The sequence below is a fragment of the Sinocyclocheilus anshuiensis genome, unplaced genomic scaffold, assembly GCF_001515605.1.
Source record: "Sinocyclocheilus anshuiensis isolate Anshui unplaced genomic scaffold, SAMN03320099.WGS_v1.1 scaffold1635, whole genome shotgun sequence".
Lineage (NCBI taxonomy): Eukaryota > Metazoa > Chordata > Actinopteri > Cypriniformes > Cyprinidae > Sinocyclocheilus > Sinocyclocheilus anshuiensis.
The window spans coordinates 278,351-293,879 of NW_015549682.1; the positions used below are offsets into that span (position 1 = coordinate 278,351).

The 15,529-nt window shown below is 35.4% G+C and overlaps 1 protein-coding gene across 1 annotated transcript in view; it reads left to right on the plus strand.

The window, feature by feature from the left end:
* LOC107660401 (corticotropin-releasing factor receptor 2-like) overlaps positions 1-15,529 on the plus strand; it is a 71,163-nt gene that overhangs the window by 45,865 nt on the left and 9,769 nt on the right. Inside the window, exon 11 of the mRNA XM_016449689.1 lies at positions 13,074-13,115. Within this exon, the coding sequence (XP_016305175.1) occupies positions 13,074-13,115 (42 nt within the window). The remainder of the gene's footprint in view (positions 1-13,073; positions 13,116-15,529) is intronic.

Below are 15,529 nucleotides of genomic sequence, written 5' to 3' on the forward strand. Positions count from 1 at the left end.
AAATCAAAACAAACTTAACGTCTCCCTCAATCTCATTTGCGTAAGAATTGTCACGTGACGAATCTGCATTTTGGTGGATAATAGACTTAACGGTAATGCTTGCCTGTTGTGTGGAATAAAATGATGTTCCGCGTTTTTAACAACATACACGAACTGCAGAGAAATCTGGAGACAACGAAAAACTCCGATGAAGATATTAATGCCGTGCTTAATGATTACGGACCCAGACAATTAGATAAAGGTGATCCACAGGACGCAGCCGGTTTAGCTGCACACTACTTTTATGCCGACCATTTACATCCAAATGTTATTTAATTTTCACAGAACACAACCTTTTGTAGGTGTGTTTTGTTTAGCTTTTGCAATACACTCGATAATGTCATGATGTCTCACGAGTTCAGTATTTGCGCTAAACCTGCGCAGATTTGGCCTGCATGAACTTCCCCAAGAAATTAATGAGTGAACATAATTTACGAAAAGTAACCCGCCAAATTGGCTAGTGATTTGACAGCGTTACCTGCCACAGCTGATTTTTACCCTCATTTGGCGGGTGTTAATTTCAAACCCTGTATATATATATATATATATATATATATATATATATATATATGTCCTGACAGGCCTGGTCAAGTTCATTTAGAAATGTTATAGAGTTGTATGATCTAAGAACTGGTCTACAGCCTGCCACAGCACCTTCACATATTAGCCACACACAGTGAGATGTTTCCCTTACGTTGTCCAGGCACTTGGATGCTTGCCCGTTGGCCAGTTAGGTTATGCCCACAGCGTGGTTTTTGGCAGACGGAAACCCTCTGCAAAGAATAGTTGACATTGGTACTGTAGTGTGTTGTATGGTACTGAAAAAAGCATTCCTTTAAAAAAAATAAATACAAATGAATGTATGATACACCACAGCGTTGTACCTTAAAGGGATATTTCACCCAAAAGTGAAAATGTGTTGTTAATTTACTTACTCTCAGGCCATCCAAGATGTAGGTGACTTTTTTTCCTCATTAGAACAGTATGGTCCTTGGTGATTCATAAAATGCAAGTCAGCAGCTGCATGTTTTTGAGGATAAAAACAGCATATCAAGGAACACAAAATTAATACCCGTGGCTCCTGATGATACATTAAGGTCTTATGAAGCGAAACGATTGCTCTGTGCAAGAAACTGAACATTATTTACAACATTATTACCTGTAATCCAGAGCCTCAGACAAACAGGAAAGTCTGATTTGTTTCCTTGAACTGGTTCTTTTGGACAAATCATTTCAATTTACTGTTTTCAACATCTGATTCGGCAATGTGTTTATGTAATCGTGCAATGACATCATGTATACGCAATTATATTATTAAAGGACCCAATTCTGGAGTGATGTCTGGTTCACAGACGAATCATTCTTTTGAACCAGTTCTTTTTGGTGAGCTAGTTGAATCAGTTCACTAAATTGGACTGAAGCCTCTGAAACAGTTTGTGGCTCAAGCAACACAGATCTACAAGATCTCTAGATCTCCAATTGAGGAAACAGTTTGACTCAGTTCGAATGGACCGAAGACCAATGAGCCTCTGATATACACATGCATGAACCAAACACTTGAATAAAGGGGCGAAATTAAAGTTTTTATGATTTCTCATTGTTTATGTAAAAATGTGAGCTAACAAGGACTAGTTTATTCACTTTATATGCTTTAGAAATGCAAGCCATTCGTCTTTCATATCATTATTGGATGCTTTAATAATATAATTGCGTATATGTGACATCATTGTGTGAACATTGTTTGAAAGAACAAGTTTGGAAGTAAAAAACCTTTTACATCAAAAGTGAAATGATTAAGAATCCGTGTATCAGGCGTTCACTCAATTTTTGATTTAATTTTGAAAGTAGAAAAATGAGTTTAATACATGTGTGGTAATGAAACGCCTCTTTCTGCCGAATACCCAATCCTTTTTGTATTAGTGTTTAAAATATTTAATTTAAAAGTAATTAATTTTTTAATTAAATAAAACAAACGTACTGGGTGACCAGGGTAGGCTATGACAGCTGATGCAAAGCATAGAATTTATATCGACACAGAAAAAAGCCCTGTCTAGGCTCTGCCCCAGTATGAGTTGTGTTGAGCCATTCATTTGTCTGGTTGTTTGATGAGAAAAAGATGAATGTAGTTGCAATAAATGTGTTAAGAATCTGAACGAAAAATGAAAAATTAAGCTGAATTGTTGTTTTTAGTTTTTTGGAAAACAATGGGAAAAAAACATAAAAGGAGCCATTTTCTATTATTTATTTATTTTTAACTTTCATTATTAAATAAAAAAACGGGAGAACGAATGATACACGGATTAATTAGCCTCAGGCTGAAGGAAATGTAAATTAATGTCTGTACAGTAGAGGGCGCAGCTCAAACCTTTCAGCTGCGATGTCAGCCAATAAATAGGAAAACAAAGTAACTGGCGTTACTTATTTGGAAAAGTAACTCTCAGATTTTTTGTTGATGTAAAAAAAGACTAAAGACATGGTAACTGACTGAAGATCCAGCTTTCTTGTTACACAACCAACTTACATAAAAGGTCAAATGGTGGAAAGGGTTTGCAGCTACAAATATCTTGGAATTACTATTGACAAGATGCGTTTTGATGTGCATGCTGAGGCAGTATGTATGAAACGCCAGCAGCGACTTCACTGTCTACAGAGGTTCTCTACATGTAATATTAGCAGGACTCTTATACCCATGTATTATAACTCTTACACTGAATATGTCTTTTTTTTTTGTTTTTGTTATGGCAGGTAAATTTTAAACATATGAACTCACTGAATGCTGTTGTTGATCAGTGTGGCAAGATCATACTTGTTAAACAGATTAGATTATCAATTATCTTTGAACAGTCTGTTTTGCAGAAAGCAAGACCTATTCTTGGTGATGCAAACAACCCACTGTTTTAAAAATGTGTAGTGCTTCCTTCTGCCTAGACTAATAAGCAGTCGGTATAAGCAGATTTGGCTTATTTGTTTTGGCTTGCTCCATGACTATGTGATTTAGACAATATTTAACATTTTGTCAGAGGCATATAGTAAGGAAATCAGGCCTTTTTTCTTGGCTGTTTGTGGAGTGCCAGAGGAAGGTGTTGTCATGTCCAAAAAATCAGGACGCTGCTTTTGCATGCAGGACCGCCTGCAGGATTTTATCTGACTGTACACAGAGAGGGGGAAATTTTTGCACAAAAACAAAACAAAAAAAATCTAGCAATTTGTATATGCTCATGTTAAATTCAACTCTGAGAGAACTTTCTGTCAAGCATTCATGTAACATGTTTTTGTAAGAAAAGTTTTATGCAAAGCAAAGCAATTCTATGTAATTTGATCATATTTAATTTATATATATATATATATATATGTATATATATACACACATACAATGTATATTAATATAATTAATTGTAATATAATTTATATAATTTATTATAACTTCAACTTGATTATTATTATTATTATTATTTTAATTTATTAAATTTTTTTACAGTGAACACCATTTTTATACAAAACTACAAACTAGTATAGTTATTATAGTTAAAAAAATAATAGCCTATAATTTCTTCGATTTTACACAGCTTTTGAATGCTGTTTTCACAGATCAGACTGTATAATGCAGCGCAGAGGCAGCATGATATACACTGGAATTACAATTGTGCAGATAAATAATGTTATGAAATTAATGCTTTAAATATTTTTTATTTATTTACTAATTTATTTTTTGACTATAAAATTTGTAGCCTTCTTTTAAATATGAAATTTAAATTGCCAGTAGGTGGTGACAAAACGAGTCAATGTACCATTCATTCAACAGATTCAGTCAAAATAGCTAATTCATTCAGGAGCGAGGCAAATGACTGAGCATCCCGTATTGTAAACAGCAACAGAGCTGTGTTTAAGTTTAAACAACTAACGATTAATTCCTATCATATTTCCGTTAATGCTTTTTGTTCCACGCTAAAAACATTTGTAGCTAGACTAAATCATTCAGGGCTCAAACCGGAAACCATGTTTAAGTATATAAATACCGTTTGTTTTACTGACTAAGAAACCTCTTCAGATGGTTCAATGGGAATGGTTTGGCCAATTCAATGAAAAGAAAGAGCTAACGCAAAAGAATGAATAATTCACAAATTATAGAGACACACATAATAACTGCTGAAGTATTTGCAGGGATGCACGTATGGTACGCACAGCATACAGCTGTACAGCTGCAGGTACCACTGTCGCATGTGTTTTGGTCCGGAGAAGAATACTGCTTGATTGCAAATCAAACAAACGAGCAGCAGTTTCGCTCTGGCTCAGCGATGGGATGCTGTTTTTGAAAATGTAATATTCACTTAGAGGATCCACTAAACACTTTCATTCAGTATGGAACCCAATTATTTCATATTTTAAAAAGCACGCAACTCTCCCCACAAAGTAAAATTATAAGTGGAATCAGAAGACCTATGTAGATGGGCATGGATATTACGTTAGAGAGAATGCGCTAACAATAGTGATAATTATTTCCTCAGTGTCTATACTAGCCATGCTGAAAAAAAAACAGCCTATGTAATCAATGTACCAATGTAAACTGGATATGACGAGTGTCATGAAATATGATAAAGTTTGAGGCACGCAGCTCTGAAAGATTTCATTTTTATTTGGGCCAAGCGATTAGTCAACAGAAGAGACAGACGGCTGCACGTGAGTGTTTTGCGTAATACTTGTTTATAGATCTGCTGTTTGAATTATTACTTTCTGCTAGGAAGGAATATTTCGTTTTCTGCCTATTTCTACGTTATATTTTTGTTTGCGTTTGTATTTTTGATTGCACTTTCTGGTAATTATAATAATTGTCCTCGGCAAAGAAGGAGCGCGTGTAATTTAATTGCTCCCTTCCTGCGTTTAAGTGCGAACTGTAGTTTCCGGATTTGAGGAATTGGCCTGCTATAGACTATTTGCTGTGCTGATTAGAAGGCTGCCACAGCGACTGTAGAGTATTTAAACTGCTTGGTCACTGTCATAACTCGGGCCAAGCGATTAGTCAACAGAAGAGACAGACAACTGCACGTGAGTGTTTTGCGTAATACTTGTTTATAGAGCTACTTGACTTCATCATCATCATTATATAAAAAAAAATTAAAAAAAAAATTCTCTCTCTTTATTTATTGCTTCTCTTTCTAGCTTGTACTTATTTGAACAATGTCTAGAAACTTGGTATTACAAGCACTTCCTGTATCTGTTTGCCTCTTTAAGAAGAATCGCTTTATGTATCCCCAAATTGTAAGTCGCTTTGGATAAAAGCGTCTGCAAAATGACTAAATGTAAATGTAAATGTAAATGTATATATTGTTTTATTGACATGCTCAAATAAGCGGGTTCAAATTCACCCAAAACATAAACAATGTTACAAGAATGGATACTTGATAACAGAGAATAATATTGGTTTATATTTCGATTAAATAAGATGAAATTGTTAAAATAAATTAAAGGAAAACAAGTAGTAAATTTAAACTTTTTAACTGTAAATCATTGTGCTCTCTTGAACCGCAAATATAAATAAAGATTAAAAGGAAGAAGTAGATGCAAGATCACAAAGCAGCTTTCAGTTAGAATCCTGATTCTGTCACCATCTATTCGTTATAAAGCACTGTCAGTGGCATGTTACTAATCAATTAAATTTCTAAAGCAAATTATATCATAACATATTTATAGAATTTGCCAGTGTGGCTCTGCTGTGTTGCAGTTTGCTGTCAATAGGTAGAGTGGGTGAGAGTTTGCTACTCTGAAATGCAGCAAAAGTGTAGGCACACAACAGAGCATCTCAACATCAGCTGCCTGTCACTGGATTAATGGCTATGTGGGAGTCGAGGCCCTTGTTATTAGATATTTATTTATTTCCTTCACTGTGTGTGGTAAAACGACGCAGCAAGCCTCTATTTTTTAGTTTAGAATAGACAGTCTGTAGAAGTGGCGTTCCAGCGTAGGGCGCAGGATTGGGCTTAGGAGAGCCGATACCGATCAGTTAAAAAAATGCTTGATTGGCCCCGATCCCAATCCTTGAGATCTGCTCTAGAGCTACATAGTAATTTGCATAGTTTTGGTCAAACATCATCTGAAGTGTGTGTGTGTGTGTGTGTGTGTCAGATGGCCTCTTCCTCCATTTACCTCAGGACCTTGCTAATGAATTTGACCTTAACAGTACAGTAGCAATTCAAGAGGATTGCTTCATTAAAAATGTAATTATGGAAATTGATGGGAACTTGTCAGTGGACTGACTGATTTGTGAGATCTGAAAGATTTGTGAGATATTAAACAATGTGTCTCTAATGAGTCTCTTACTGTTTTTCAACACAAGACAGACACAGATGTAGTATTATTGTAGTAGTAATATTATAGTAATAGTAATATTGTACAGATGTAAAAGACAGACAAAAGAGGTACTAACTCAACGCAACTACTAAATGAATGCATCATCTTATGGGAAGATAAAACTGTGTTTCTCTTCACAGACTAATAATGTGAAGAACCTTATTCCACATTAAAGAATTAAATGAAAGATGGCGTTAAACTTCGAATATGAAGCACTGATCTTCTGGCGCACCCAGTGATCTGGGACATGCAGATGAGGCCCTGAGGTGGGTCCAAAAGGTCCTTAAGAATCTGGAACATGCTGATGAAAGTACCTTGAAGTGAAGGTTTGCTCACTGGAGCTTGACTTTGTTACAGATGTGTCTGTATTGTCTTCTCCTCTAAGGGCCAGAGACTTGAGAACCTGGTCAATCTGCATATGTTTCTCTGTGATTCAGAGTCAAGACATGCTGTACAGTGTGTGTTGTTGCTTCATAAGCTGAAAGCACAGAACGTTTTGTGTCTGTTTATGTCTTTTCTCACTGGACAGAGTGTCTTTATTACTTTACAATAATGAGGAGATGAAGAGAGTTTGGTTAAAACGGTGACTTGAAATTTGTATCTATTACACACTTCTCACTATACTTTGGCAATGTACTGAATTCACATGTACAGAGTCCAAACATGATGGAAGAGTGCTGAACTATCATGCGCGCATTAAACTGAATATGTGTACAAATATTTCTCTAAGTATGAAGTGGATTTATTGTAGTCGTATGTCCACTTTGTGTAAAAAAAGCGTGTGGAGGTCCATTACAAGACGGGGAACATACCAGCATCGTAAGGCACATAGCACTTCCACATTTCATTAAGCAGCTCAACCATTTCCAATACATAATAAAAATAATAAGAAATGTTTCTTGAGCATCAAATCAGCATATCAGAATGATTTCTGAAAGGTCATGTGACACTGAAGACTGGAGTAACAGAGGTTTGCTATCACAGGAAATAAATACATTTGAATGTTTTTAAATAGAAAACAGTTCTTTTAAATTGTAGTAATATTTCACAATGTCACAAAATTGTTTTCTTACGATCTCATTTTATAATAATCAATATTGTTTCAATCTTACCGACCCCAAAAGTTTAACAGTGGTGTAAACTAGGCCTATATTTTTATTTATAATATATTTTACTATATAATAATTATTATTACTACTATTAGAGAGAGAGGGAGTGTGTGTGTGTGTGTGTGTGTGTGTACAGTATATATATATATATATATATATATTATATACATACACACATATATATGTATATATTTTTTAAAGCATGCCATTTCCCAAAAGCAAAAAAGCTATATGAATTATTTTGTAATTCTGTAATTAATGAATATAATTTATTATTTTAAATTAATGTTTTAGAAATTTAAACGTAAAAAACAACAACATTTGTACATAATTGCTTATCATAAATTGAATCCAATCAGATGTTATGTATGCAAAATTTTTTTATTATATTATTAATATTGTCGGCGCCGATGATCCTCGTGGGCAGCTTGCCGACATGTAGCGTCATTGCGCTTCGTCGTCCCGAGTTAGAGTCCCGGCTCGCGACCTTTCCCGATCCCACCCCCCTCTCTCTCACCCACTTCGCTTCCTGTTGACCTACTGTCCTGTCTAAATAAAAGGCATAAAACACCAAAAATAAATCTTTAAAAAAAAGAAAAAGTGCATTATTGTGAAATATGTCTTTGTGAGATTCACACAAACATAATCTGTTATGTCTTACATGAACGTTTAGTTAATGGTTGGGGAAAAATCGTATGTGTAACATTATTTTTGATCCATGCATTACAGTATGTCTTAATATTGATTTGTCTCAATGTTAATCATATACATTAAAAGAAAAGACGGAAACAATCACTGATCTTCATTAAACTACTATTTATTTACATCAAGAAAAGAAAATATGCAACATTGCTTGGTAAGTTTGCTTTGGAATCTTTAGAAAACTTTAACTCGATTAACTCGATTTTCGACTCTGCTGACTCTATCGCATTCAAACGGCTGTAGCTCAGTCATTTTTTTTTTGTCCGAATTCCAACAAGTCATATATCATTTTGAAGGTATTTTAATGGAGAATGTGAAAATAAAAATACATTTTTAAAATCATTTTGCACGGGACGGGTCACATATAGTATTTTGGTGCAAACTTGTCTGACACCAAGTAGAAATTATAGGCAGATGGCAACATGGATAGATTGTGTGACATGCCCTCATTTCTGAAGAATGTGTCACTTTTTAGTGTTTGCCTTTACTGCCATTTCTGTTCACTTTCGTATCAGATTGGAATTAGATAACCAGCTGACTCCTCTCTTGAATCTCATGTTTTAAGCAGTCGTCTGATTTTATGGTTACACAGGACAACATATGATTCCTTTTGTGACTCGTCTGATTTTAGTGTGGTAGTACAGAGAGCAAGTACTCCTATATTCTTGACTACGCCACTCCAATTTTATTTGTGTAGGAGGTCTCAGGTCATGTAAGGGGTTTTCCCGCACGGCTATTCAAATAAAAGAATATCCTTAAGACAGAATTACTATAAATGCAGTTTCGATTTTATCAATCAAGTAGTTTCACTTCCAAGCTGGCTAAATTTACTCATGCAAGATGGGAACACAGATAACTGCAGAGGATAATATCCCTCTCAAAGAAAAAAAACGAAATTAACACCAGAAGAATTGATTAATACAATAAACCCAAAAACTAACTTCAAATCTCATACATAGCACCTCAAAGCATGAAATACAAAAAAAACACCACACATGTGAATGATGGTGAATATACTTCCTCCCTATATACCGTACTGACCCGAATATAAGACGATGTTTTTTTCTTGGAAATACATCTGAGAAAACGGTCGTCTTATATTCAGGGTCTAGACTTTGACATGTCAATAATACACCCACAACAATAGGTGGCGCCAAATACGCATAAAACCAGTGTGCCATGAAATACGTAATGTAATGCGTGTTGTAAAGATCGCGAGTAAAAACAAAAGAAAAAGAAAACCTTACAGCTGCATGAGTCGTGACTGTCACGTTAGCCTGATGGGACCAAACTCTCTTTGTGATTTTAAAACGTAAGACAGTACCCAGATTTGAAGACTACAGTAAGATTTAACTTCTACTGTTAATAAGATTTTGGTAGGCTACTATCCGATGGATAGCCTAAATGTAATTAAAAGCTTGATTACTGTCATTGCTACTGATACACTAAAAACACAGGTTAGTAGTTGGAGAATCAACTCTATACGACTGGGATTACCTAAACTAAGAGTCGCTTCACTCACTATAATCCTCAACTCATATCCTACCTGCAAGTTATGATATATTTCAGTACGACTGGCATGATTCCCTAGTCTTGACTGATTGTGTTTCTGCTGTAGGTGCAGCTCCTGAAGGATCAGCTGGCCGCAGAGACGGCTGCCCGCATGGAGGCACAGGCCAGAACTCACCAGCTGCTGCTGCAGAACCGAGACTTACTGCAACATACTGCCCTGCTGGTGAAACACCTCAGCCAACTGGAGATCAGAGTCAGTGGAGCCACACAGAGTAAGACACACATGTGCAAACACAACACTACCCATAATCCTGAAGGGAGCTCCACCAATTGGAGAAGTCACTCCCATAAAACATCACAAGTTATTTAATGAAATTAGTCTCTCTACACTCTAAAACAAATTAAATATTTGAATATTTTGCAGTAAACTTAAAATATAATGTATTTTAAATTGATAATCAACATAATTCATAGATTAATATTGTACCATTATTTATGATTTGGTTATTGTCAGTGCTTCATGAGATGAGTATTTCATTCTGTCAATTACACTACCGTTCAAAAGTCTGGGGTCAGTAAGATTTATTTTTGAAGAAATTAAAACCTTTAATTCAGCTAGGACATATTAAATTAATGTGACAGTAAATATTTATTGCTGTTTATTTATTGCTGCTTAAAATGTAGCGTTGCCATTACAGAAAAAAAACATTTAAAAATATATTAAATTCTTTTAAATCAATCTTTCCCAATATTGCTGTTGTTACTATATTTTTTATTTTAATGTATTTGTGCACTTTTTAATATTAACAAGAATTTTAAGCACGTCTTTTTTTCCTGTGTTTTTGTGATTTCTGAAAATACCTTTTTTGTTTTTAGACAAACATTATGTTGCTGTGATTCATCTCTTAGCTACTTCGTTTGGTTCATAGCTAAGAACTTTTTGTAAGATATTTCTACAAAGGAAATGAATGGGAAAAATACTGGCTGCTGAAAAAGTGGGTGGTCACTGTTAAGCTCTATTACAGTCATAAACACACACACATTTGGCAGGCTGGGATGTTATTGAGTTGGTTGGTGTACACTGATCTATTTCAGAGTTTAGTGCAGGAGTTTATTGGGTTTGATTCATCAGCACTGGGCTCCATGCCGACTTTCACTTTCAGAGATTGTGTGTGTGTGTGTGTGTGTGTGTGTGTACAGTATATATATATATATATATATATTATATACATACACACATATATATGTATATATTTTTTAAAGCATGCCATTTCCCAAAAGCAAAAAAGCTATATGAATTATTTTGTAATTCTGTAATTAATGAATATAATTTATTATTTTAAATTAATGTTTTAGAAATTTAAACGTAAAAAACAACAACATTTGTACATAATTGCTTATCATAAATTGAATCCAATCAGATGTTATGTATGCAAAAATTTTTTATTATATTATTAATATTGTCGGCGCCGATGATCCTCGTGGGCAGCTTGCCGACATGTAGCGTCATTGCGCTTCGTCGTCCCGAGTTAGAGTCCCGGCTCGCGACCTTTCCCGATCCCACCCCCCTCTCTCTCACCCACTTCGCTTCCTGTTGACCTACTGTCCTGTCTAAATAAAAGGCATAAAACACCAAAAATAAATCTTTAAAAAAAAGAAAAAGTGCATTATTGTGAAATATGTCTTGGTGAGATTCACACAAACATAATCTGTTATGTCTTACATGAACGTTTAGTTAATGGTTGGGGAAAAATCGTATGTGTAACATTATTTTTGATCCATGCATTACAGTATGTCTTAATATTGATTTGTCTCAATGTTAATCATATACATTAAAAGAAAAGACGGAAACAATCACTGATCTTCATTAAACTACTATTTATTTACATATTTGTTCTTATTTTTAATAACAGATAAAATAAAAAATAGATATATTGTGATTAATAATATAGTAATTGTTATCAAGAAAAGAATTGGAGGAAAATATGCAACATTGCTTGGTAAGTTTGCTTTGGAATCTTTAGAAAACTTTAACTCGATTTTTCTCAAAATCGACTCTGCTGACTCTATCGCATTCAAACGGCTGTAGCTCAGTCATTTTTTTTTTGTCCGAATTCCAACAAGTCATATATCATTTTGAAGGTATTTTAATGGAGAATGTGAAAATAAAAATTTTCTCATTTTTGAAAATTTGCTCATTCAGACTCATTTTGCCAGCACAGGTCACATGTTCTGTTACATTATATCTGAATGCTAGAAACTATAAGTTGTTTTAATGGGAAGTGAAACGGAAAGTGTAGATACACTTAGAGTTTAAACTCTGTCTACAATGGACGTGAATGACGCAACACATTACATCAAAAGCACATAAAACCCAATTGAATCAGTGAATCTGTCTACACTGGATGCGCCAAGTTGGCAACAGCAAGCGGATGCCTCTTTCTATTTCTGACAACTGGAGAAATAAGGATAAATGTGCCATGTCTCTAAATCCTTTTATGTATCCCTACTCAAATTGGTCTCTCTAACGTGCCAAACTTGTGGGAGGTCTGGTCCAATGAGTAAAGCACTAATTATTAGTTATTAGGTAAAGCCTAAAAACAGAAAGGTTGCTGGTTTGAGTCGTACATGGGATGATGCATGATCCATTGCTTTTATGCAATCAGTGTGATTTCCCTTGGGTGCTGGGTATCGTAATTTCCACTTGCAGTTCTATTTACTCTTGTGTCTGTCATTTACACCTGAAAGAACTGTAGAGATGTCATTGGGAAAGACATTGTGCAAGAGAATTGGGGACCATTATTGGTCTTATGTCATCTTTTAAGTGGGATCTCTTGCTCTCTTTCAGTTTGAAGAGGTCTGAAGTCTATCTCCTCTTCTGCTGTCATGAATATTTTAAGGGCTTCAATGTGGAAAATAGTTTTGTTTCCCCCGAGAACATTATTTCCCAGCAACCTTTGATTGTTCGCTGCAGTCAGTCCTCAGAACTAGAGCCTGACACCTTAGTAACAACATGTGCCAATTATTCTTGGATGAAGCTTTGTTCCAGGGAGTTCTTTTGTTGTTGTTGGTGGTGGTGGTGGTTTTTCTTCTTCTTCTTTTTTTTTGTGTGCAAGAACATCCCTGTGGTACAAGACCCATTGTTAAACCACCATACTCTGACACTTTACATCCTAAAAAGGCAGAAAATATTACGTTTTAAGAGCTATGGACTTCTTTTTCTTGTGTCAATCACAATGGCATATTCAATTGTAATTTTCACATTTTTATTTTCTTTTCTTTTCTTTTCTTTTATATTTATTTGCATTTAGCAATGTTTTATTAATTAAGGTGACTGTTTAACTGATGGATTTTTTTTTTTAACAGGGATTCTTTGTGTCGGTATTTTACTGCTTTCTTAATGGGGAGGTGAGTCAATGATGCGTTTAATTTCATGGTTGGACAGAACTGGAAGATGACTATCAATATACAAGCCCTTTCCACAGCCATATCACCCCTTCACCTTATCTGTTTTCTGCCACCCAAGTCTGTTATTATGTGGGAGGCTATTTACACTGGCTCGCTGCACACAAACACCAGGAAGAACAGATCAATCTATCAGCACCCTGCAAACTGCTCTCTTTTAATAGGGCCATTTTTATTACTTATAGGATGCCTCTTCAGTCACCTATAACGATATCTTCTTAATATCAGTATCACTTGACACATCTGTCATTTTCTCCAGAGATTTCCCTCTTCTATGTCAAAACAGAAACGGTCAAACTGATATTATTTGTGTGTGTGTTCATAAATATAAGCTGGCTCACATATAGAATGTGTGCACGTTATTTAAATTTCTGCATTGTGGGAGAAAATTTGTGGAATTTAAAAATATTTTAAATTAAGTGGAATCACTTTTTTTGGTAGCTTATAGCATTATCAAGTTAGCTAAAATATTTAGTAATTGAACATGCAGGGGGTTACATATGCATCAGTAGCTGATGCTGTGGGAATGTGATAGTCTGAAGCCTGTATAGAATAATGACAATTGATTGGCTGATGATGCTTAAGGTATGTGTCACCAGGACATGTTTGTGTCATCACTCCTCAGATTTCTTCAGTGAGGCAACCATCAGCCCCGTATCATTTCATGTTATAACTAGGTTTTATGTTTTACGTAGTGTCTTTAAAACCCCTCTTTTGTGCAGAACTACTTCTTTCCGCCACGGATTCAAATCTAAGTTTGACAGTTTAACAGCTGAGCCCAAGCCTCCGTTACTAATTCGAAAACATCACTTTAGAACAAGTAACGAAGGAACATTGAGTTGCTTAATTAAAAGTTAGATGGACTGAGCGAGTGTGATTACCTGCATCTGATAAAGCATTCATTCTTCATCTCAATCACATATTTACAATAAAACATTATTTTGAATATCCGCTGAGGAAAGCGATATCTTTGTCGTACTATCCCTTCATCTGTTAAGGATTATTTCCGATGACAGTGCTGCTCAGTGCATTTGTTGGCTGTAAAAATAACTTCCTTTTTTACAACCCCAGTTTCAGTCTTTTTCAATATAAAAGCTAGGCAATTCAGTCAAAAGTACAAAGGTGGCACTCTGATATACAGCATTAAATTTATATAAAATATAACTTGATGAGGTTTTGCCCTCAGCCAAAACTATTTGCTCTGGGACATATAACAGATTAATAAGACAAAATATCTTCTGTTAGATTTAGCCAAAATGAATTATATACTATATTTTAACTACTGTAGAGACATCATGAGTCAGCGGCAAATTCCAGAAGATCTGGCGAGGTGAGGCTGCACTCGGCGGGTTCATGAGCGCTGAATGGCCATTTTGTCTAAACAACTAAATTCTTGACTAAAAACTCTTAAAACTACATTCTGTGACACAAAAACAGTATTATTTATAAAATTATAGTGGACTAGGGTGTCTGCCAAGACACTCGCTGTGAGAAATACTACAAGTGGAGTGATACAAACAGTGAAACGGTTGCTGTTATCAATAGAATATCACACTGCTGGGAAAGGACGTGAAAGAACTGTTGTATAAATAAATAAATATACACAAATTAGCTAATTAAAGCTATGTCATAAGGCCTCATTTACACGGCAGGTCTTGATGCCCAATTCTGATTTGTTGCCTATATTCGATTTTTTTGACTGTCCGTTAACACGTTCTTTCAATTGTGACCCATAACCGATTCATGTATTTACACTTGCCATACCATTTGAAACATCGTGCATGCATTGTTGTCATTTACCGCCTCCATACATGCTTCCTTCTGAGAATAATAATTTTCAGAGAATTATTTTCACATTCTCCATTAAAAGACTTTCAATATATATACACTGAACAAAATTATAAACACAACACTTTTGTTTTTGCCCCCATTTTTCATGAGCTGAACTCAGAGATCTAAGACTTTTTCTATGTACACAAAAGGCCTATTTCTCTCAAATATTGTTCACAAATCTGTCTAAATCTGTGTTAGTGAGCACTTCTCCTTTGCCCAGATAATCCATCCACCTCACAGGTGTGGCATATCAAGATGCTGATTAGACAGCATGATTATTGCACAGGTGTGCCTTAGGCTGGCCACAATAAAAGGCCACTCTAAAATGTGCAGTTTTATCACACAGCACAATGCCACAGATGTCGCAAGTTTTGAGGGAGCTTGCAACTGTCAGATGGCAGACAGCGTGTATGGCGTCGTGTGGGTGAGCGATCTGCTGATGTCAATGTTGTGGATCGAGTGGCCCATGGTGGCGGTGGGGTTATGGTATGGGCAGGCGTATGTTATGGACAACGAACACAGGT